The 24,654-nt window shown below is 44.7% G+C and overlaps 1 protein-coding gene and 1 long non-coding RNA gene across 3 annotated transcripts in view; one reads left to right on the top strand and one right to left on the bottom strand.

The window, feature by feature from the left end:
* Positions 1-24,654, bottom strand: part of LOC139049154 (cytochrome P450 3A16-like) — a 35,370-nt gene continuing 10,716 nt past the window's right edge. Inside the window, exons 5-12 of the mRNA XM_070524396.1 lie at positions 13,414-13,487; positions 12,692-12,803; positions 12,510-12,603; positions 11,627-11,735; positions 11,458-11,546; positions 8,875-9,015; positions 1,770-1,935; positions 1-209 (exon numbers count right to left, since the gene is read on the bottom strand). Coding sequence (XP_070380497.1) covers positions 129-209; positions 1,770-1,935; positions 8,875-9,015; positions 11,458-11,546; positions 11,627-11,735; positions 12,510-12,603; positions 12,692-12,803; positions 13,414-13,487 — 866 coding nt within the window. The 3' untranslated portion in view covers positions 1-128. The remainder of the gene's footprint in view (positions 210-1,769; positions 1,936-8,874; positions 9,016-11,457; positions 11,547-11,626; positions 11,736-12,509; positions 12,604-12,691; positions 12,804-13,413; positions 13,488-24,654) is intronic.
* Positions 15,153-23,415, top strand: LOC135901188 (uncharacterized). Of its 2 annotated transcripts, none has more exons than XR_011508138.1 (5): positions 15,153-15,515; positions 19,567-19,685; positions 20,793-20,876; positions 20,946-21,038; positions 23,200-23,415. It is a non-coding gene; the product is annotated as an uncharacterized lncRNA (long non-coding RNA). The 2 variants fall into 2 exon arrangements; XR_011508137.1 differs by having other exon boundaries at positions 23,197-23,415.

The following is a 24,654-nucleotide window of genomic DNA, read 5'->3' as shown; positions in this document are numbered from 1 at the left end:
TTAAATAAAAAATTAAACGGCCAGTTTATTTTTTGATAGATTGGGTAATGTTTCATAAAGCGCCCGACTCTTCTAAAATAATTTCTGTCGAACACTGCTGAGCCCTTCAAAAATGCAAGTTCTAAGCTTCAAACTTTTTCGACCTTGAGCCAAATGCCATCCGGGGGGTACGCAAAGATGAAAGTAGATTCAAGCTTCAACTCTTTCTCCTGCAATAAAAAACAACGGTTGTATTACTGCGCAAATTTTAGTAGTAGCTGCAGTATGCACGAAGTACCTAACCATAGACACTGCTGCTTCTACAGTCATGTCAAAACTTTTGCAAGTTCTGGCATATTGCACTTAATACAAAAGTTTCCAAGCAACTGGAGATGAATAAATAATCAGTGGTAGGCCAAAGAAAGCTTAATAAATTAAATATTTCGGTTATGTGGTGTCAATAGCAGGGCATGAACTAGACACCAACGTAAGAGTGAGGGACTCCAGAATATTTAAAGCAGCTGAGATTCTGTTACCCGCACACAAATGTAAGTATGTGAGCGTTCTTTTACTTCGCCCCCATCAAAATGCGGCTGCCGCGGCGGGTATGGAACCCATGACCTCCAGCTCAGTGGCACAGTATCATACCCGCTCGACTACACGGCGGATAGTGGTCCATGAAGCAATGCGTTTGCAGACGACGCTTCTCTGGCAGCGCCCTGACGAAGACAAGTTCTTTTGCCGAAACGTTCTCTCCTGACACATACCTTGCTCTATCACGTGATACACTAAAGTATGATAATAGCAGGATGCAGAGCGTCAACTTTACGACAATATTGTCAGATGTATTGCATATAACCTTTGAGTCATGAACTGGCCTTGTCAGATGCACTGCATATAATCTTTGAGTCATGAACTGGCCTTCTTACAACGTAGGTTGGTGAAGTTCTCACTAACAAGAAGCCCACCCCCAAAATTAAACCCATATGACGGGGTAAGTAGTACTGCCCATGCTTTGTGTGGTGGGTTTTATACGCAGGAGTTCACGTTATACAGATGCGGTAACTAGATAAAACACGTATTCTAGACATGAGTGCAAAAAATTAAATTATGGGATTTTACTCGCCAAAACAGCAATCTGATTACGAGGCACAACGCAGTGACGGCTTCGGGAAATTTGGACCACATGGTGTTCTTAACGTGCACTTAAATCTAAGTATATGGGTGTTTTCGCATTTCGCCCCAATGAAAAAGCGGCCGCCATGGCCGTGATTCTATCCCACGACCTCGTGCTCATATCCACTAAGAAACCACGGCGGGTTAGACATGTCTGCAATATTTATACCTATCAAGTGTCACTTATGAGTGGATATATTTCAATCCTTGTTCTAGGAAACAAAAAGAAGGTGTAGTTCCTATGGGAAATAATAGAGAAATTGCATAGGATTGCATCTATGGGAAATTGCAGTTGATTTATGAACAAGCTGCCTCATGATGGGAATTTTTAAGCTTTTTAGTAACAAAAACAAATTTTTCAGACTTACGCTCATATGGCGGGGTTCGTCCGGCCTATGTTTCCTATGTTGGGTTTTAAACTCCGGAGTTGAAGTTAATATAGATATATAGATAGAACGGTACAGATGAATTATATATCCATGTTATGGAGACAGTATTCATACCCAACAATTCCCAGTTCTGAGTAAATACATCTCAATTCTTTCCTTTCGAAGCAAAGCAAGCTGTAGTTTCTATGGCAAATTGCACCGAATAGTTGCTGAGGAAGCGCCCACCTTAATGTGACGCTCGTCCAGAACGAGCTTGTATTTCGCCATTAGCTTGGCCAGGGTTAGTTTCATCTCGAGCTGAGCGAAGCGCATCCCGACGCAGTTCCGAGGGCCTTGACCAAAAGGCTGGTACACGGTGGGATCTATCTGACCTTTGTTTTCAGGGCTAAACCTGCAAAGAGTTGGAAACAAGGCGCACAAATGAAACGTGAAAACTGCACCATCACGGTGCCATTCCCACATACGGCGCGTTAGTTGCAGACTTAACCTTCACATGTCTATACTCACGACATCCTTCCAAGCAGCAGTGACTAATTGAGCAGAACGAAGCAGCTAAGGTTCAATTATGTGTCATTGAATTGGCAAGTCATTCAGTTGCATTCCGAAACCTATAAGTGCATCCCGCTTTCTTGAATTTCCTGCTGTTGGATTTCGTGAGTTGCGTCAAGCGGCGTGGACAATCTAATCCAAATGATTAGCCATCACACAGTTTCTAATTATTAGGTAGTTGATGGTACCACTGAATCGAGTTCTCAGTGGTTATTATTCGAACTGAAAATGTCGGAGTGCAGAGCTCGTGATACAGATGGAGCTTAGTATTAGTTGTGTGCACTTAATTCCCTTCGAGAAGCACGCAAAGTAATGAAAGGTCTTAGCATTGAATAACCGTGAGTACTGCACTGATGTCACGTAAGCCACCCCGAGTAAGTGAAACGCTTTTCAAGAGCACACAAACTTTGAGAGAACCATCAGGACCCGTATTGGGAAAGATGTTCTTGCGCTGCAAGTGTATGTAAGATACGAGCCGATTCTCGCACCAGGCATATTATTAGCGAGTTCGACCTGCTATTGGTAAACAGCTCTTAGGAGGAATTTAAGCTCAGGGGAGCTCAGCTTCCGAACCGACATGAAAATCTTAACGACATTGGTAGCAGACCTTGTCTTGTTGCCATTAAAGCTTTATTAGATTACCCTACCGCAAATTGAAAAAAATGAATTAGATATGCGTGTCCCATTAAGCAAATTATAGCGTCGCCTAGCATTTAAAAAATTGTAAGGTTAGATAACTGTTTTAATAAATATCATCTGGACGCCCTATATTTGAGAATAGGGGCAGCTGCTTGCGCTGTTATGTCTTCTTCTACAGAAACCGCATCACATGAAAGCTGAGTTTCTTTTTCTTTTTGGCTTTTACAGTTATTCAGAAACGTACAGTCATATCTCGATATATGCAATTTAAAAATCTAGATGCCCATACTCTCGTCTCTCGTAAATTTTCAGCCTAGAAGCAACCTTCTAAACAGTTTTTGCCTTTGTAGTTTCGAAACCATAGTTTTGAATAATTCATTCAAGGATCTTAAAACATGCCGAAATGCATGCAACTGCCAGGTAACAAAACTGATTTTTTTTCTCCTCTACACGCAGATAATAGCCAATCTTGGCGAGAAGCTTCTTTATATGCTTAGAAATCCAAAACACATGAAGCGGTATGAGCCTTGGAATAGAAGATGAAGAAGCGCAGGAGTCTGGGTTCAGGAGAAGAGAAGAAGGAAGTGAGAATAAAATGTAGACAAGATGGACGCCAGTTCCACAGCGATGCTTACGTTTACTGTGTCCTTTAAGTAGGAACGCTACATTATTTTGGCGCAGCCGACAGCGAACTCCAACATGTGGGTGAGATTTTTCCTTGAGGAGACCTCCGCGGACAAGATCATCTTTTCGAGATACCAAGCTGAAGATGAACCAGCGGTGGAACTACCTCGCGAACTCAACTCGGCAGAACTCATGAACCTGGTTTTAGAGAAGGCTTCCATGGACCCTGATGAACTACGTCGGAAGGGTGCTGTGAACGTGAACTTGCCTCTGGTGATCTTCGACGAATTAGTTCTTCAACCGATGCGTCGGAAGGACTCTGGATCACAGTCGTCGACGGAAGAGGTGAGCCTCGTTTTGAAAGCACTTCGGCTACAACAAGAACAGATTTCGCAACAAAACCAGCTGGTGACATCGCTTATAAGCTCTTTAAACGCTGAGAAGCCAGTGACTAAATTTGTAGAACCTGATGCATTCGACGGCATGTCATCAAGTCCAGAAGGTTGGCTTGAATTCTATGAATATGCCGCTGGAAAGAACAACTGGCACTCTAATGAGGACAAGATTACTAACATGCGTAGTTACTTAAGCGGTGTTGCACGGAAGTGGTATGATTTGCACATTATTGAAGAGGCTGGCAACTCTTGGAATCAGTGGAAAGAAAAATTCTTGACGACATTCCGAAGCAACCCAGTGCAAAGGTGGGACGCCGCGCTTAATTTCAAATTCAATCAAGGCTCCCTCGTAGAGTATTTCTTTGACAAATGCCGCCTTTTAAAGCTGGCCGAGCCTATGCTTCCTCCGTCTGCCGTAGTAGCACTAATAATGCACGGCTGCACGCGCAAGTCCTGAAGCAAGTGCAACTACGGTCACCTAAAACTATGGACGGGCTCCTGGAGTGCCTTCACGACATATCATTTACTTCAGAAGAAAATATCAACGCTAGCTCAAGCGGTCACTTCACACGGTCCGGCACGGATTGGTCAAGCCGTAATCAGCGAGAACCGCGCCGCCTTGCAGGCGGCACAGAGAGCTTGGGTTGGCGCGCTCCCAGAGGTCGGGTGCATAACATCGACAGCGACCCTGTTCCCCTACTTTCGGACGCTGAAGAGGCTCCGACGACAAAAAACTGATAAACAAGGGTGATCAGTCCGACCCGATGACCACAACTGAGACTGTTTATTTAACTTGCTCTAGCCTACTTCACATCCCTGTGAAAGTGGGAAACAGACACATGATGGCTTTGGTTGACAGCGGTGCTTCTGTGTCTATAATAAATGCCAAGCTGGTAGATGCAAGTCACCTGCATAGTGGAAGAGTACTACGGGTGCAAGGCTACGATGGAAAAGTGACAATGCATAATCAGTGGGCCTCAGTAAACATCGAGTTCCAAGGTCATGAAATAGCGAGTGAAGTACTGGTGATTGAGGGGGTGACGTATGACTTTCTGCTATCCAGACCAGATATAAAGAAACTAAAAATCAACGTATACTGGGACGATGCGGTTTTAGTGGAAGGGCTATCAAGGCAAGAGACACAGCCGGATAGAAAGGATAACCTGCGAGTTGTCAATTGCGCGGAGGATATTGCAACGACCTATCCTGAACTAGTATGCATAGGAAGCTATCCACCGGCGATGACGTCACACAAGGTGCCTTTCGAACTCACCGACAAGACCGTCATCCGAAAATCACCTTACAACATGTCAAGAGAGCGCAAGATATGGTTGAAGAAGGAATTGCAGGAGATGCTAGACGCCAATATAATCCGGCCTTCGGTGTCACCCTTCGCCTCTCCCATAACTATTGCGCCGAAAGAAGATGGAACTTTCAGACTGTGCACAGATTACAGGGTTCTCAACCGACAGACAGAACTTATACCATTTCCCATGCCGAAGATAGACACGATTATAGATGAGACAGGTGGTTGCCGATGTTTTTCACGTATTGACTTGTGCAAAGGTTTCTGGCAGATCCCGCTAACCGAAGAAACAAAAATGTACACTGCTTTTATCACGCCCTTCGACCTGTACGAGTATAACCGGCTTCCTTTCGGCTGGAAAAACTCACCAGCATGGTTCCAGAAGATTATGAACGAAGTCCTGAAGCCTTTCCTAGGTGTCTTTTGTAACGTGTACATAGACGATATTATCGTCTTCTCCAAAACAGAGACGGAGCATCAGACACACCTGTCCCAGGTATTAAATGCCTTGAGCTTGGCACACCTCAAGGTTAATTTTAAGAAAAGGGCGTTCTTTCAAAGAAAAGTGGTGTTTCTTGGAAGAGTCTTTGATGGGACTACCAAAAGCACGAAACAAGAGTCCGTCGAGAGGATATCCCAACTGGTAAAACCATATGACGTACACTCATTGCGTGTATTTTTGGGATTAGCAGGACATTTCAGGCCCTTCATAAAAGACTTTGCCATCAAAACAAGATGCCTCACGCGCCTAACACAGAAAGAAGTTCCATTTGAGTGGAATGAGGAATGTGAGAGAGTCTACCGTGATCTGGTGCACAGAATATCTGCTGACCCTATTCTACGCATACCAGATTTCACTTTACCCTTTGAACTGAATACCGACGCCTCACACTATGGGACAGGTGCAGTCTTGTACCAGAAATGTCCAGAAGCATCCGGCCGAGAAAAGCGACACGTAGTAGGTTACTACAGCTACACCCTCAAGCCACCTGAAGTCAACTACACCACTACTGAAAAGGAAGCTCTTGCAGTCCTCAAAGCAATTCAGTACTTCCGTACGTACCTAGAAGGTGCGAAGTTTACTTTGTTCACCGATCACCAAGCCCTCACTCATCTCTTGAATATGACCCAACCTAAGGGACGTATCGCCAGATGGGTGAACTATTTGCAGCAGTTCGATTTCGCCATCTCCCACAGACCTGGACCCCTTTTGACTGATGCAGATGCATTGTCTAGACTGATGATACAGGCCAACAACGAACAATCGGCAGAAATCAATGAAATTAAATTGTGGGAAGGCACTGAACAATTGATTTTTAGGGAAGGTCGCTATCAAGTCCCGCCAACGCTGGTTTCCAGGGTGCTTTATTTGTACCACGATAGCCCAGAATCTGGAGGACACGACGGATTTTGGCGCACCTACAACAAGCTAGTCAAGAGATTTACGTGGCCTCACATGAAAGACCACGTCAATCGATACGTTCGTTCATGCCACATTTGTCAAATCAACAAAGTGAAATATAAGCAGCCTACGGACGCCATGATAATACCTTGCCACTCAAACGTGCCTTTTGAAGTTATACACCTGGATTTCGCCGAGCTAAATAAGAAACGAGAAGGAGTCCGAAAAACGCAAGGTTTTCTTCTCGCCATAGATGAATGCACCAGGATGGTCGCGGCACGGGCAGGAAAAGAAGATGCGAATAGTGTCATCGCCCTTCTCGAACGGGATATGTTTAGGACAACCAAGACAATTGTATGTGACAACGGTCCAGCGTTCAAGAGCGAAAAGCTAGCAAGATGGGCTCGAGACCATAATATATCAATCCAGTTCTGTGCGCCATACCATCCCGCAGCGAATGGGCTTGCAGAGCGTGCTATACGAGATGTTAAACAATACATCAGGATGTACGATAGTTTCCCTGGTGGTTGGAAATGCTCTTTAGAAGCAGCTGTAAGACATCACAATCGCTCCTACACCAGCGGCTTGGGATGCAGCCCGCAATTCGCTTCTTCAGGAGAAACCCCTATTCTTCAGGCGGACCGTGAACTTGGGCTGTTAGAAAATCTCCAGATCGTCGAGGAAAGGAAACAGAAATCGCAGGAGGAGAGGTACCGTAAACGAATGAAAAAAAATTTTGACAAGAGACATTGCTCAGATATTCCAGACATTCAAGTCACCGACCTCATTCTAGTTAGGAAAGGAGTAAGAGAATCCAATGCCAAATTTTATGGTCCTTACTCTGTGACAAAGACGGCCACTCAGAAAGGAATATTGAAGACTGTGTGGTACATTGGCGAACGTGGCTCAGTTGAATGTGCTTCGATTGGAAACGTTTTCAAGTATTACCCCAGGAGGGGTTAGCAAAAGAAACCTGGAAGGGTGAAGCGGTATGAGCCTTGGAATAGAAGATGAAGAAGCGCAGGAGTCTGGGTTCAGGAGAAGAGAAGGAGGAAGAGAGAATAAAATGTAGACAAGATGGACGCCAGTTCCACAGCAATGCTTTACGTTTACTGTGTCCTTTAAGTAGGAACGCTACAACACATAAACTTGATCCCATCCAGGGGACGCATTCTGAATGCATTTCAGTTTTACGATTAAGTTTGCTAGCCGCCTTCAGAAATATAAGCAGTCCCAGTGTCAGACGAAAGTGATTGATTGCGAGGGCAGATTATTAAACAACTATGCGAAGTGAAGCCAGTAGTTTTATCAGCCGCGAAATTTGCAGTGCCCAATCGCTTACTAACTAAACAAGCATGGGGTCACACATGCACCGGCAAGCAAGAACAGGGGAGGCATTCTGTAAGAGTCCACCTAGTGGACATGTTTATTTCGTCTGCTGTTGAAGTTCTGGTTGGCTGGGCAGGGCTGTGCATCTGCGGCAGCGAGGTGGTGTAGCAGTCGGCAGACGCAAAGCAGCAGACGAAATGGACATGTACGCCTAACTCCCGTATGCAGAAATGCAACTTAGGTCGAAGCACATGCTTGACTTGATTTAGATGACGCCTGGCGTTAACGTGCCCAAAGACGCTCACTGCGTTTCCTTCGGCGCGTTCCCGATAGGCGTCACTCGGATCAAGCAACTCCCCTGTGTCCAATAAAGTTTTCACCGGATCAAGTCAAGCATGTGCTTCGACTTAAGTTGCATATCTGCATACGGGGGTAAGTGTACTCTTACAGACTACCTCCCCAGCGCTCACTCGATGACCGTAGACGCTCGCTGTCAGAACGCTGGCATGGTGAAAAGCAGCAACAGCAGCAGCAGCTAGTGAACGCTTCGTCGTGCCTCTAGCTTCAACGCGTCTTCGAAACGCACACGAAGCCACAAACCGTTCCAGCTCACGCAGGTTTTGTATACATGCCGCTGAGTACGAAAAAAAAAAAGAAAGAAACGGCCCACGCGGCTGAGTTCAATCGCGCAATTAACCCCCAGAGACGTCCGGGCTAGAATTCGAAACGCGCTCTTACCTGCCTAGCGCCCCATCCTGTACACCTTCCGCGAACAAAAATGGGCAATTCGAATACCGGCGCGCTTCAGCACGACAATTCATGGCTCACCCTCTCATGCTTCTTTTCGCACCTTAAGCATACGACACCGCGCAAGCGATAGGATCTTGTCGCACTTGGATGTTGTACAAGAGAGCATGGTGACCACGACGGCAGATATTCGCCTGCAGTGTCCCTATAAATTCTATCGCAGTATTATATCAAACATCATGGTTGCTTGCCGTCTGCTCTTACGAAGAGCTCTAGTGCAAGAAGACTTTGCGAATATGGACCCGGGTGATGGATATGGCAAGAAAAAAAAATAATAACCTTTCGGGATCGAAATTTTCAGGCATCTTCCAGAAGGCTGGGTCATGACTCATGTGATGGTTGGGAATAATGACGCTGGTTCCAGCAGGTATAGTGATACCATTGTGCACGTAGTCTCTAGCACACCTTCTTGTCGTGAAGCTGCCGAGCAGAGAGAGGGAGAGAAAACTCTTGTCATGCTTTCAACTTCGCGAAAGTGTCAACAAGTTTAATCACGCGCACATACTGTCGCAAACGATCACATTACATATGATCAACCATTTGATATAGCAAGAGCGTTCAGTAATGCCTTTTTCCCGGACAAACCAGTCATCAACAGCCGTTCTTTGTCACTGAATAGTGTGGCGTATTCATTTTTTTCTTCACCCTACAACTTCCCATGAGGTTCTTGGTGTCATTCACACGCTGAAAGTAACCAGTGCCGGTCTTGATAATATTCATCCTAGTAACATTATACTAGTGGCTCATTTCTTATGTGATGTTTTATGTTTTATTATTATTTTAATTTTCAGGACCGGCATTTTTCCGTCTGCGCTGAAGCGAGCAAAGGTAATTACTGTTTTTAAGAGAGGTGATTGTTCTTTACTAACAAATTTTGGCCAATATGTACATTGCAACTTTTTAGTAAAGCGATTAAAAAGTTGATTGTTACACGAATAACAAATTATCTGACTAAATTTAATATTTTGTCCAATTCTCAGTATGGTTTTCGTGCTGGTTATTCGATCGACCCTGCTCTAATCTCCCTAACGGATCGCTTAAAGGAAGCTATTGATAGAGGATAAATCGCCGGTTTAGTTTTTATTGTTCTTACGAAAGCTTTTGACACAATTAACCATCACATTTCGTTTTTAAAATTGGAAGCTATAGTTATAACTGGGCCAGCAATAATATTGCTAAGGGCCCATCTGCAGAATAGACATAACATAGTTAAAATTTCGAATGTTTTTTCAGCAGCTAAGATTACTAACCTAGGAGTACCGCAGGGTTCTATTCTGGGACTTTTATTATCTTTAATTTACATTAACGATTTGCCTGACTTTCTAACATCCTCACATTGTGTACTGTACGCCGACGACACAACCATTATTAAGTACGATAAAAATATTTCATCCTTGGTTACTAAACTCAATACTGACTTAGCTAAGGTTACACACTGGTGCATCAATAATAATCTGGTTATTAATCCCTCCAAAACCAAATTTATTGTGCCTAATTCCCCCCAGAAGCCTTCTTGTTCAATTCCATTGCTGAATCTCGGTTCCCATTTTAATTCCTTATAGCACTCATTGCTCATTCTTTGGAGTGGAACCGGACAGTAAACTCAAGCTTCATTATCATGTCTCTAATATTAAAAAGAAAATTTCCTATGGCACTCGGTTACTGATCAGAGCCGGCCAATTCTTTAACTGTGCTAGACTTGTCTCGCTCTATTATGCTTTTATACACGCACACATCAACTACTCGTTAGTATGAAGGGGGAAATACATATGATACTCACCTCAGTTCACTTCAAACTTTACAAAACCAAGCAATAAAAATAGCGACCTCTTGCCCCTATAACACTAGCGCTCTTCCATTGTTGCACTCTAATAACATTCTCTTTGTCAACGAAACTGTGGTCCCTTATTTCAGTATATTTATTTTCAAGTGTTTGAAGAAATAAGTGACTTTATGTATAATTCATAAAACATGACTGATAAACGCTAATGTCACTAGATTTGCTTTTCACCACAATCTCATTTTACCTCAGTTACGCGCCAAGTATGGCAAACACTCGGGTCATTTTGCGGCTCTTTCATTTTGAAATTTCATAACACTTTGCGTCAAGACATCATGTTCAACATCCATATTAAAAAAAAAGACATCTGAAGAATTTTCTTGTAATATTTACCATTACCTTACTTTTCGTTTTTCACCCTTATTACTTCAAATATTCCGCTGTTCCGGAACTTCTGTTTTTTTTTTGATGGTCATGCATTCTTTGAAGTTTTTTGTTGTTTGTATTGTTCAAGTTTGGGAGAAATATTCTCTATTGTTTATTTTTTTCTTTTCATTACTATCAATTTCGTTTAGTTCATATAGCTTTACTGCATTTTCTCGTTGCGATTGTAGAATTTCCTGCGTTAGATTTATTGCGACTTGCAAATGCACAAGTATATCTTGTTTTGTGTGCTCCGTTATTTACTTTCTGCCATGTTTCCCTGTATATGATTCTAATGTGTTGCTCCTCGTTGCTTTAGAAAAAGTACATTTATAATTAACAGGAGGTCTCGATACAGTCATCGACTATGGGACCTCCTTCTGTATATTATTGTTCTATATAACCTGTAATCTAATATGAACATATCAATTTAAACTTCAATTCGTACCACAATGCGTTGTGAGATGAGTTTCTGGAGGATGGTTAGTTACTTCATGGCATATGAACCAACAAGATGTCAAGTGCAGGATACTCTCGTTTTCGGAAAATCTTCGCAGTTTTACGAAGATGTAAAACAATTAGGAACGCCAAAAGATTTATCTTAAATATACGCGAAATTTATTGATAGAACGGGATTACCATCCAAAAGCATGACTCACCCTACGACAGGCGCAAAAAGGCGAAGCGATTCCGATATGACTTGGTCCAGGTATTTCATGCTGAAAACGTTGTCGTACGCAAACGCCCCCTGAAACACCAGGTAGATTTGTGGTGTTGCATACACATTATGAACAAAAAGGGCTGCCTAGAATTTTCAACAAGTCATACATCTCTCTTCAGGACGGAAAGGACTTCTTCTCTAAGGCGGTCTTGAATATCGTGGTGTTTTGCAAGGAGATAGGCTGCAAAAGCCAGGGCTGTGCCCGTCGTCTCGAACCTGTGGGATAGTTAGTGCTTAAATGCTGCAATGATTATAGTTACCAAGAAAGACACATCGAGAGCGAACTTTAAACCTAACGTATCTTATTATCCCCGCTCATGGTCCAGGTAATCTTTATAAAAAAACACGATGAATGAGAGACGCTGTTAAAAACTTTAAAAGGCGTCGGTATCTTATAAGCCTTCAGTGCGAACCAGTTGAAGTGCTTGACGTAAACAGTACTCTACGTAATGACACAAAATAATTCTGTGCTGTTGAGAAACTATATATTATAATGTAGTTTCTCAACTACTACAACATATATAATATGTTGTAATAGTTCTGAAGAAAACAATGGGGACACTGAAACGTTTATTTTTGACCCATGGGAAAATAATTATAACATTCAAAAATTAATTGCACTTTTTGCCTAGCTCTTATATTGTGCATGTACTCAGGTTCGAGCATTGTCCACAGTCCATAAATTGTTAATATTTATCATATGTATTTTACACAATGAGCAGCGGCTGATTGCGGTGCTCACAATCAGCGCTGTGTGTAATGTGCCAGAGGGTAACAGACGGTACTCTTCGAGCATGACGTCAAACACGCTGGCACAACTGCTGAGCATGTTACAATATCCAAACAGTGTTACAGAAATGTTGCACTGAACTAAGCACACAACAGTCAAGATAAATTGGAAAGTATATTCGGGCTCCATTTTCAATGTTCGTAAAGGAATATGTTAAGCCAGAACTTAACAAGGAGGCATGAGCTCTAGCTTATTCTTACCCCGCTATGAAAAAAGTGAAGCCATTCGCCATAATTTCCGTATTGGTCAACACGTGTTTCTTCCCGCTGTCGTTTGCTTTGACAGGCTTGTCCTCTGAAAGATGTAGGAGAGACGAGGTGCCTTGCCTTCCCTCAAGATAAAAGGTGATATGTTACCCGAAGGCGGTGGCTACCAGGTTTACCTTGGTGTGGGCTGTCAGCATCGCCGGATGCCGTGAGCGAATGTACGTTGACGGGGGCTCCAACCTCAACTTCCGCATTTAGCATCAGCTGCAGAAGATCGCTTCTATCTTTCTGAAATGATCAAGGTAGGATTATTCATCTAGACACCTTTAAGAGAACTGACAGCCGCAGATGGGAAGGTGGGATCTGCATCGTGCGCGAAACACCGTTTATCTTTCGTAACTTCCACCGTGATTTGGTGATGGCTCATATATTGCTCGTATCATCGCTGCTTGCCGCTAAATCATGCAAGGAGGACTGAACCATGCAGCTTGCGCTTACTAGCCGAATTCGGTTTTATTAGTTACTGGATATATGAGCTGCCAAGTTGGCTGTGATGTCGAAGCAAACCCGGTTGGTGAATGCCGCACCATACTTCACTGTATACGTCTATCATTGGCGTCGTCGCCAGCGCTAGCCCTCTAAGCCTGCGCGCCGCTGACGCCTGGCAGCGATACCACGACTTCACAGAAGTCCGTAAAGGCTGAAAAGCAAGTGTAATGCGACTGTCTTCAGCTTCATTTTACTGCCAGGACAATAGTTCAATTCCTTAGCTGAACGTTGCGTATAGTTAGTAGACATGATATCTCATAGCGTGTTGCTCATTGAGGTGCGAGAGTGGACAGTCACACATTAGTATTTCCAGAAAAGGGTCAGCCACTAAATAGAAGTCATGGCTTACCTCACGGTTTTCACGGCGGAACTTTATGATAGGAGCAATTTCATGAAAAGACTTGTCCGGGGCACTCTTGGTACACTCTTAGCACGGTACCTTTTATGGTAACCTGTAATCACGAGTAACTTATAAAATAAAGGTTACATGCGAAATATGTTGATGTTTTAATTAAATGTTGTTACGTATATATATATCTATAGGTTACAAGAGTCAAAATTGACGGATTTAAAGGTTAATTCAGCGCAAAGCGCCTTGTAACCTTTAGATTTTAACCTCTAAAGAACACTGCAGCGTATCAGTGAGGAGACCTACATCATGGATTGGACGTTTGCTGATAAATGTATCCTAATGTGTTCGTGCTCTGCATTTATGATCTGGTTATTACAAACGTAGGACTTCGGCAGTTCGGGCTGTATTCGGTCTTAATTTCTGTCAGCCAAGCAGTTACATTTTTCACGATTTAAAACCAAAAAATAAATCAAGCATGATCGCACTTGCAAGTTCATCTGCGCGCTGTTCTTTGACGACCCTCCATACTTGGCACACAGCCTTATTTGAAATATCAGCAACGAAGACTGTGTCATCGAATGATGTGGCGTGCACTGCCTGCCGAAACCCAGTGGTCGAACGTGACGGAAGCCCCCTGCTCTCGCACGCATTCTAGCCACCATGAGACAGTCATGGAACATCGGTATTTCAACACGAGAAACAATGGCGGGCGAGTTTCTTTAGAAAAACTGAATATGTTTTAACAAAATTCATGTACGAGGCGAGGAAGAACAGCAGAAGAAAAGCACACGAACGCGTTGGGTCTTTCAGTAAAAGGTTGTCGAAAACATTGGATGGTTCTATCACATATCAATATAATTCAACTTGTCTACTAAAATGTCCCTGCTCAGAACCTTTCAGTTGTCTGCATACATTTTCTGCCTTTAACCGGGTTCGTTTCATTCCCTGCACTGCCTTGATGCTGTCAACCAAAAATTTCCCATGCTTAATTCAACCATAAGCGCTCAAGATGAGGTTAATAGTTAGTGTGCAAGAAGCGCGTGCCTAAGAAAACCATGCCGACACGCGGTACCAGCTAGGCAGCGTGCGTACTGAAGTATAAACGCGCGGCGAGGGAGCTGGGGATGCGGTACGCGCTACGCGACCGGCGTAACTGCTTTGAAATAAACAACCTACATGTCGGCGAACCATTCTGCATTGCACTTAGGATGTTTTAAAAACTTGTAGCAACTGATTCCACTGCCAACTTTCTTTGGGCATTATAAGCTGTGCCGAAAATTGGCATTACAACGACCGCAAATTTAAGTTACAGCAGACACGAAACGCGCCAAACGTTCAGTGAAATGAACAAGATGCCGTTACACTCACATACAAGCGAGCGCCGTCCGCTCCGTTACTGTAGCTCCGTTGTCTTTTTGAGGAGACATAGACAGATGAAAAGAGCGTTAAATGTGTGAAGCCGCCAACTGAGAAATGAAATCTTTACCACTGTCCAAACACGAAATGCTTCCACCATCACACCAATAACATCACTGGCACCTCTGACATTTATTTCTGTAACTCATTGCTTGTTTTCATTTTTTTTTTCATTTTTGCTTGTGCCTCTAAGTGCCTTTTTCTAACATGGCGGCAGCGAGCAGGCATCAGCCACACCGGAGCGCGGCCATCCACGGTGCTATCATCTCTCCTCCTCGGCCCAATCGAGATAGCTCAAGTTGCACGCTGGGAAGATTTTAAGCGGGAGCGGGAGGCTCGGAGCCGGCGGGAGTGGTTAGCGCGCTGTCGTCCTGTCGTTGTTGTCGTTCTGAGACGGCCATTATATTTGACTTGTTTGGATACCATCCGATCACCATTGTGTGCTGCCACCACTTGTAGCCTGCAGTAGTTATTACCGCTTCTACTGGGAACTTGCGCCATCCGCTGCACCCTCATGCCTTTGTGCAGCAGAGACCTTTTCGGTGTGTTGCGCGGTCGCTGCAACGAGCCGGGTTGTGAGTGCAAGCGATACACCATTCTGCGCCTGTCGGAAAGTGACAACCTGGTGAGGTGTGACTATTGTGACCACGTCCCAAATGCACACGGAAAAATATGTGATCTCGGTAAGCAGAACTTTTGCTTTAAATTATTTTTGGGTGGATAGTACGTGAATTCGGTAGTTCTGAACTTAGTGTCACACATTACTTCCCCCCCTCTTCTTTGGCTTCTGGATTGGATTGGCGCGGCTCGCTACGTGCTTGCGCGCGCTTTTCCGAGCGCAGATTGGTGTGCGCCTGGTTTCTGCACTAGGCTGTTAGGCGATCGCTTTTTCGAGCGCAGATTGATGTGAGCCTGGTTTCTGCACTAGGCTTTTGCACGATCGCCTGCTTTTTGCACTGGGCTTTCAAAAGGCGAAGTGAGCGTCGCTTACTGCAGGCGGCAAGTGATTTGGCTCACGTACTGCGTGAGCAAAAACATAGGCACGTGGCTCATGAAGGAGATGACCGGCGGCTTGCTTAATCTGTCGGACCATGTCATCGCCGACTGGAGGAACTACGCTCGTGAGGGACGAGCTGCTGGCGCGACCCCCACTCGGTGGCCCCGGGAGGATTGTGCAAATTGATGAATGCCTCCTTCGCGGCAAGCGAAAATACAATCGAGGCCGCCTGATGACGGGCGACAACGTTCCGCCGAGCCGCCAAAATTACAGCGGCATTGCAGATCGTGGACCATGGGTATTCGGCATGATCTGCGTGACCACCGGGGAGCTCCGACTATTCAAGGTCGACCGACGAGACGCGGCGACGCTAGGCCCTATTATTGCAGCCAACGTTGAACCGGGAACCACCATCCACAGTGATGAATGGGCCCCATACAACTGCATCCCGAACTTGGTGGGGGCTAACGGAGCAAGACTGAATTTGCAATGGGAGGCTGTTAACCACAGCATGAACTTTGTAGACCCAATCACGGGCGCTCACACCCAGAAAATCGAAAGCTACTGGCAGAAGGTGAAGCGCTACCTCGACTCCGCCGGCTACAGGGTGACTCTACAGCTTCTCGAGTCGCACCGATATAGGGCGTCTTGCGCTGGAGTTTGAGGTATAGTAGCGGCGCCTGGTGGCGGCGCGGGAAACGACATCTGGGTCGTACCAGCTTGGGTCGTATTGAGCCCTGGCTGTGGCGAAGCACGTTTCTAGGCCGAGTTTTGCGTCAATTCGCACTTTTTTCTGCCCTGTTGCGAGTGCGAAAAGGCTCGTCACTTCTCGCAGACCATGCCGCCCACGCTGCGAGCTCGCCGCAGCCTATAGCTTAACGAAAACGGGCTCTCCGTGTGTCGTGGGACGCAATGCTGGGAGCAGACGAAATCGGTGGCGCCGATCCGGAGAGACCTAGCCCAGCCTCTAGAAGGCGTCACCGTCATTACTTCTGCGTCGTGGGCTGCCATGAACAAGAAGGCCTGAATCCCAACATCATATTCTGCCGTTTTCCTTCAAGGCCTCACGAAGTGGAGCGTCGGGCGCGCTGCATAGCTGCAGTTCGTCGCGCTGAGTAAGCGAAACCTCGCGCCATGCTGACTGCTTCGCCTGTCTTGAAGCTTGCTTGATTATCTGCGTTCTAATGTTCGGTCTTTTGCACCTACAGTCCCGACAGCAGACCGACATAGCAGCAGGCATGGCTGGTAATTCACGATTCGAGACCCGGCCACAGCGACAAATAACAATTCGACCGATGCGAAGTGGCGAAGTGACCAGGTGAGTGCAAATGAGCACAAATGGTCGGGCTCATTCGATGACACTTCACTACCCCACTACGAGCAGCACAGGTTAAGAGAGTTAAATGCGCTCATCCTTGATCTCAAGCCAGCACGTTGAGGCAACGCAGCAAGGCAGTATTGATTGCAACACATCGATGTTCGAGCGCTGTCATTAAAACCTACATCAAGCGAGCGGCGTACGAGCTCGCACTGCAGCGCGATTCGCACGTACGTGCGAGCTCATATGTAATTGCACCAGTTATTACCAGTTACTAAAAAGGAGAGATGGCCGCTACCACAACGCAGGCATAACTACTTGTTTAGCGGCATGCAGTCAACAAAGATTGCAGGAGGCCCGCCGTTTCGCGGCATGTCGAAAGACCGCTGCCGTCGCGGCGCGTACGATCGTGCGCTCGAGCAGTTCGTACATCGCGGCGCGTACCGTCGTGTGCTCGAGCAGTTCCGTACACATGATGTCTGCCTATCGCCGCTGTGGGTTCATTTCTAGCAAGCTTTTCCTCGCGTTTGTGCGCCTGAATCTAGCAGCTAGCGTGCAAATTTGCACGCTAGCTGCTCAAAGTCGCGTACGAAGTGGAACTTCAGGTAAGGTTAACCTTACCTGAAGTTCCACTTCGTACGCGACTCGCTTCACTTGCGATTGACACGGTGCTAAAACTTCGCCGCCCAATTCTTGAACGGCGTACACGTATTCGGCACTGCATAATTTCTTGCCTTTACGCAGCGTGCCACCCCTGAAAAAATCTTCGGCGCCCGATATTCGCTGCAGGCCGTGAAACAACACAACCGAAAGTGACGGGTCCATAGTGTAAACGTGCTTTCCGAAGCAGACGACCGAGCTTGGTACGACCCATTTTAGCGCAGAGGGCGCTTTTTAGCACCTTTTTCGCAGCGCCCCCTGGGCAATGCAAGAGCCCCATACATGCGCTGCAAGGACTCGTTTCTGCGTTTATTGGAAGCGATCGCACGGCGCTACCCAGTGTGACATAGTAATGGAAAATAAAGCGCACTTTTCTGACCCTTTGCTTTTGTATGAATGTTTCCCGGCATTGCTGCGCGCTTCCATACACGGTAGGCCCGCGGCGCTGCACTTCCGCAGTAAGCGACGCTCACTTCGCCTTTTGAAAGCCCAGTGCAAAAAGCAGGCGATCGTGCAAAAGCCTAGTGCAGAAACCAGGCTCACATCAATCTGCGCTCGAAAAAGCGATCGCATAACAGCCTAGTGCAGAAAACAGGCGCACACCAATCTGCGCTCGGAAAAGCGCGCGCAAGCAGGTAGCGAGCCGCGCCAATCCAATCCAGAAGCCAAAGAAGAGGGGGGAAGTAATGTGTGACACTAAGTTCAGAACTACCCGTGAATTCTTTATAGTTCGCAATTCAACATTTGACATGATGCATGCTCTCGCTTCGCGTAAGTGTTTCTGAAAAAGGTTATTGTTGATATGTTTGCTTCTTTATGCTCTTCGATTTACATTGAGCTAAATTCGATGTTGTCATGTTGTCATTTTGTGCAAATATTGGATTAGACCTTTCTAAAATATTGAGCTTGTCGGCGGGATGAGTTGTGTCAGGGCAACTAAATGACCTCAACAATACGTTTCTTGTACTGACGCCGTGCTTTGGGCTGATGTACTTGACAGAAATCGTTCAGTATTGCACATCTCGCCTCGTGCACCCTCCGTTAGCCATGCTGTGGTGGTGCGTGACTGCCCGCGCCCTGGCCTGGAGGTAATCTGCGGTGTGTGCAGAGGTCGGGCAAGCCGAGGCGGTTCGTGGTTGCATTTCTGCTTTTTTTCGGTGCGAGTAGTGCTGGAGGTCGCGTAATCTCAAAAGTTCGGAGACGCGTTTAAGGGAGCAACAAAACAAACGTTCGCTCCCCTCTGCGTTCTTCAAGTCAACTTGATAGCGATTGTTCGCGGTCGTCAAATGAGATATGTTCATTAATGCCTGTGCTCGCGTGACACCATGGTTATTAGTAAGCTAATGATTACTGTTACGGCAGGTAAAACTACGTACCTTAGATTGAGTAGTGGTCTAATGCTTTGCTATCGCTATTAGTGCTTCGCTTTTTGGGTAAAAATGCGTGTTTTTTTATTTTCTTTTAGTCAAACGGTCCAGTAATTTAACATAAGAATCGGTGGTTAGCATTGACTAACTGCGAAGAATACACAATTCTTTTTTTACCGCAGCGTCACCCCTTCTCTTACAACTTGCATTCCAATTTCGCACAATGATGTATAATTATATACAGCGTTGTTTCAGAGAATACATGTTGTATAGCTTTCGCACGAATTTTGCTTATGTACGCGTCTTTTTTTTTTTTGCCTACAGCTCTGCAATGCGCTCTGCATTACTTTGTGAACACTAATGATATCGTTTCGTTGCGTCTATAATTTCAGAAACGAAAAATGCAGCCGAGGCAAAGGTGCAATGCAATGTGCCAGGCACCGTTGTTCGAGGCCTCAGTGTCACATGAAACTGTGGAAGCTTGCACATCTAGTCTCCTCAGTGCAATATGGTTAGTATAATGTGGAATGTTGGCCAAAGCTTTTTTGATTGCCTAGTGTATCAAATATTTTAAAGCGAAGCTTTTTTTGCCACTTCCTTCGGCTTTTCCACTGCTGCTGCTGTCGCTGACCTGCACGCGGCGTCGGAGAGTGGTTGAGTACGTAATGTACATAATGTACGCAGTGTACGAGAAATTACATTGTACTTGTACATAGTAGGGACGCGGGAGTGACGTCTGTGAGCCCTTTCCAGCAAGAACTGCGCGGGCGTCGCCACAATGCCCTCTGGAGTTCTTTAGTCGTCACAATGTCCTCTGAAACTCCTCGGCCATCGACACAATTACCTCTGGAGCGCTGTAATTACGCGTTAGCCTGCGGTATAAGCATTGTAGAAGCTGCAGCGCTTTTGTACTCACGTGCAAATTTACAGAGGGGAGATAGTCAATGGAAAGATAATACAGAGAATTTGTAAAGCCAACGCCCTGACCAAACAGATGAATAATAGTTGATATTCACTCGTGGCGCCTTGCATACATAGTATGATGTGGAAGAATGGAAAGACGCCACCAGAAAGCATGCTTCATTTGGGGTCGCCTAAATAAAAGATGAGTCGCTACTAGACATGGCAACAGTTGCGGAGAAACTGTAAAAATGTTAGTTTAAGAATGAAACGGCACGTTTCTGCTATTTCAGAAAAATAAACACCCTGCAAGTTTGTACATGATGACAACTGATGCAGGCGTGCAGACGCAAAGCTGCACTCAGTACCGCAGCGTCAAGACGACAACACGCAAGCGGCTGTCGAGCAAATAAACATTTCAGCCATGATGCCATGCGCCCGTGTGAAGAATGGCAGTGCTAAATTGCTTGCAGCATACGAACAATGGCGCACAACAATGCCTCGAGCAAACACGCCTCGCTGTTTGGTGTACTACGTAGGCAAACACAAGTGGTGCACGTAAGGTAACATTTAACATCGCATCACGACTGTCGTAGGCCGTCAACATCACCGCCAAATATTGCCACTGAACGCAAACAGCACAGAAAGCTTTGCTTGCATCGATTCCCACAGTGCGTGGGATCTATATATATTCTTTTTCTTTTTTTTTTTGCCTTAGAGAGGACTGTCCCAGTTGGTGCCTCCATAGAAAATGAATCGGCCTGAATGCCTGTGCAAGAATCACAACCTGGCTGCTCTAAAGGTAAATGCATAGCACATACAGGAAAGAATTGGTTTTATTGGGTGCTTTGTTTTCACTTGTTTGTTCCAGACTCCGCACCGTAGTCCCATGTGCAAGAGCCCCCACTTGACAGCCCAGTGGTTGCCATGGAGAAAGAGATCCGCGATACTGAATGCGGCCAAGGTATGTGATGTGAAATATAATTTACTAGTTCATAAGGAAAACATCTCAAATGTAACGATACTAAATATTACACTCATTTGTAAACTTTTCACATATCGTCCAGAAAGCTCTCTGCATTCACCTTGTGATTACTTTTACTCACATCTGTGTTCCTGTTCAGTACTTATATTGTAGCATTATCATTTGTATTGGTCAGTGGTGCGAGTCGAGCGGAGCATCATTACACGATTTAATGTTGTCGCCTTAGATTTTCTTCCCCTGAAATAATACTAAGGATGGAGGCATTGCTCATACTTTATATGCGCTTAAATTGAGGTATGGTAGTATTTTGGTGCTATTCTTTATTCACTACTTCCGTTTAGCTAGACTGCACGATAATTAACACATGAAGGCCCAGAATGTAGAGAAGGAGCAAATTAATGAAATTAGATGAAATTGTTAATTTATATTTAACAATTTAATTTAAATGTGATTTATTGCATTTCAAAGTTAATAAAGGTGAGGTAAGCAAAAACCGTAAGAAGCATCCTGCCGGACGGAACGTGCACACAGCCAGCTCATGAAGTGTGCGATGCTGCACCAATTTACCTGGTGAAATCTCGTTAATGCGTATCTTGTGGGAACAGGGCATAATTACGCGCTAAACAGTAGTATCCTTTAGTGAGATTTCAGTTGTATATAGTTGAGCAAACAAATGAAAATTGGTATTATACTGATTACTTTCGGTAAAATAACATTTCATTGCTTTTTCCTGCATGCTTTAATGAGAGCTAAAGGTGAGCCAGTTCTAATTTTCCTTGATGTAGAATGGTTGGGCTCTTTCGGGTTGAGTTGTGCTCTGCATCTGCAGTACTGCACGTTTTTGATAAATTTTACTTCGTCAGTTCACATTATGCTGTGCATATTTAATGTTTGATAGGCGAATGTTTATAGGCTCTAAGTGTCCTTGTAGGCTCCACTGCCCAGTGGTGATATCCAGATTGCAGCTCCCCACGTCTACACATGCAGCGAGCAAACGTGTGTTTATGCTGGCAGCAGGCAAGAAATAATTTGGGTCTCGAACGGCAGCCTGGAGCTAGCTGTAATTTATTGTATTTTAACCTACTACATCAAGAACCTCGATTATCCATATGCATTTGCACCATTCCTGGCGCTGATGCAGAAACTTGTGCTTCCCAGCAATGGTGTGCCTAGAGGGCTCATAAATAACAGATTGAAGTGTTTCTTTGCTCTTCTGAAGAAAAAGAATGTGATTTGATTCAAAGTCTAGTTAACAATTTTCACCTTGCATTAATGTTCACTTGTTGCCAGGAGGTGGTGAACAGATGCATCATTTTGTGCATTACAGTTGCATGCCTTTCTATAACTGTTTTATTGAAAATTACTGAGGTAATACATCCATTCATGCAAGTGGCATTTAGTATTGTGCACAAGTATTTTATTTAGCTGCTCAAAATTCTTAAATTCGTGCAATGTGAATTATGGCGGCCTTTCTTTGTCACTGAGTTATTCTAACTGCTAGCCTCTAGATGATAGCGTAATTGTGCAGTACTCTGCATAGCAGTGCCCAAATGACCTTTTTCAATATTTATTTTAAATAGGTAGTGCATTCAAGAAGTTTGAATCCCATCCTTGACATTGTTAGCTAGACAGTAAAATGTAGTAATGTAGTAGATGTAGTAATTATAATAAAAAATGTTCACGTTTGCATTGTCAAAAGGATCTAAACTGAGAGTTCACTATGCTGTAAGCATCACCACTTCCAGCCTTTTGTCATTTGGCCCACAAGCCAGCACTTCGCACATCTCCTGATTAAGCTTTGTCTGATGTTTGTAAGAGCAACAAGTTGTCTTTTGATGCCAGTGGTGGTCAATGCTAACACTAAGGAAACGTTGCTCAGGTATAGATGGGCTGCATGCATGCATGGCCTTGTGGTCCAGTCTTCTTTTTTAGGTTCACCTATAGCCAATACTTTGTATATTCTTTGCATCGGCTACATTGCATTGGCAACGTCTTTATTGACCTGCTCTAATGCTGCACATTGATGTGTAAAGCTTTCTTTATGTAGTGTCCAATGTGGATCTGAACACAAGTGTCCAGTTTTTGTTCCTTCAATCTCATATACTAATATTTGCCTTGTTTTCTTGCTTCCTGACAGCAGTACAAGTTTTTACATGGACAGTTAACACGAAGTTATTGACGACATGCATGGCTGAAACACGGTGATATGATTTTAAAAATTCCTGTGTTATGATGCAAGTGATAGTATTCTGTTGAATTTTCAGATCTAGTCATGTGCCAGCAAGGCCTGCTGTACTTCTGGTGTATTCTATGTTGTATTTTCAAATAAAGATGTTGCATTCTGAAGTTAACCTTATACTGCCTGTGGAACTGTCAATTTATACTCAGATTATTTATACAAGCTAACGGCGCCTCCTCCTCAGGCGTTCAAATTGCGTTTTGAACTGTATTTTTGAGAACATTACCGTTACATATTTGCTCAAAAGGTGCTGCACGGGGAGTTTCATTTCGTCAGAAATCCCAAGGGATACAGTATAGTAGTATCATGGTAGCCCTTCGTTGGCTGAAATACAACGATTTAAGTGATTTAAATGAAAGTAAACTTTTGACACCACATTCAGTTGAGCGTTCCTTTTTTTTTTCAGAGAATTTCATGTGGGCCCCGCTCTTTACATGGTCCGACGAGCCGGGTGCGGCCTAGCAACGGGGAGGCGCCACCTTGGGTTTTGTTCCAGAAAGGCCAAATCTCCGCATGGTGCACCGAGTCGGCTGCCGCCAAACAACAGAGGTGCGTCATTTCCTTCTTTTGCGGTTCTCTCTGCTTGCGCCTCTTCTTTCTTGCGCGCTTCTTTTCGCGGTCGGATTAAGCAGCCGACAACCATGCCCGGAGAAACGTGAGCCCTCGCGGAGGACGCCACTCGGCCAGTCCTTTTTGGACACTGTCTTTACACGTGGTTGCGTTTCGAAATAGTTCACCTATCCACCTCGTGTAGTTTCCACAGGAAAGGGTGTCCCTGTGTCTCTCTCAGCCTAAGCAAAAAAAAGAAAAGAAAAAACTGCGTTTTGCTGGCAACTTACGCAAGCCGTAACATCTCTTCGACTGCAATGATATCTAGTCAAAAAATTCTCTAGCTATCACAAAGCACAACAAGGAGGAGTGCGGGAGTACAGATCTCCACTTACGAATGGCATAGCAAGTGAGAGACGCATACTGTTTTTGGGTGCAATTGTGTAGCTATTAGCAATAAATGAAGCAAATTTTTGCTTTGCTTATGAACAACGGCAAGTGTTCAGGCCCTTTACCCGTGCTGTGTTTTTCTCCTGCGCATGCATTTGCGTTTACTGTGTGGATTGTACCAAGGGTATCATTCAGCATGCAAAAATTAAAAAGTAGAATCAGTGAGCTGAAATTCATTTTTTTTTTCATTTTCGCGTGCTAGATGATACCTTAGGAACAATCCACCGAGTAAACACAAACGCATGTGCAGGAGGATAAAAACCGCAACAGCGTGAGCCAAAAGTCTGAACACTTGTCGTTGGCAAAGCGAAAATTTGCCTCATTTATTGATTAGCAGCTACAGAACTGTAGCCCAAA

Source organism: Dermacentor albipictus, chromosome 8, assembly GCF_038994185.2.
Source record: "Dermacentor albipictus isolate Rhodes 1998 colony chromosome 8, USDA_Dalb.pri_finalv2, whole genome shotgun sequence".
Classification (NCBI taxonomy): domain Eukaryota; kingdom Metazoa; phylum Arthropoda; class Arachnida; order Ixodida; family Ixodidae; genus Dermacentor; species Dermacentor albipictus.
Note: the sequence above shows the minus strand (reverse complement) of the source record. Positions and strands in the feature narration are given on the sequence as shown.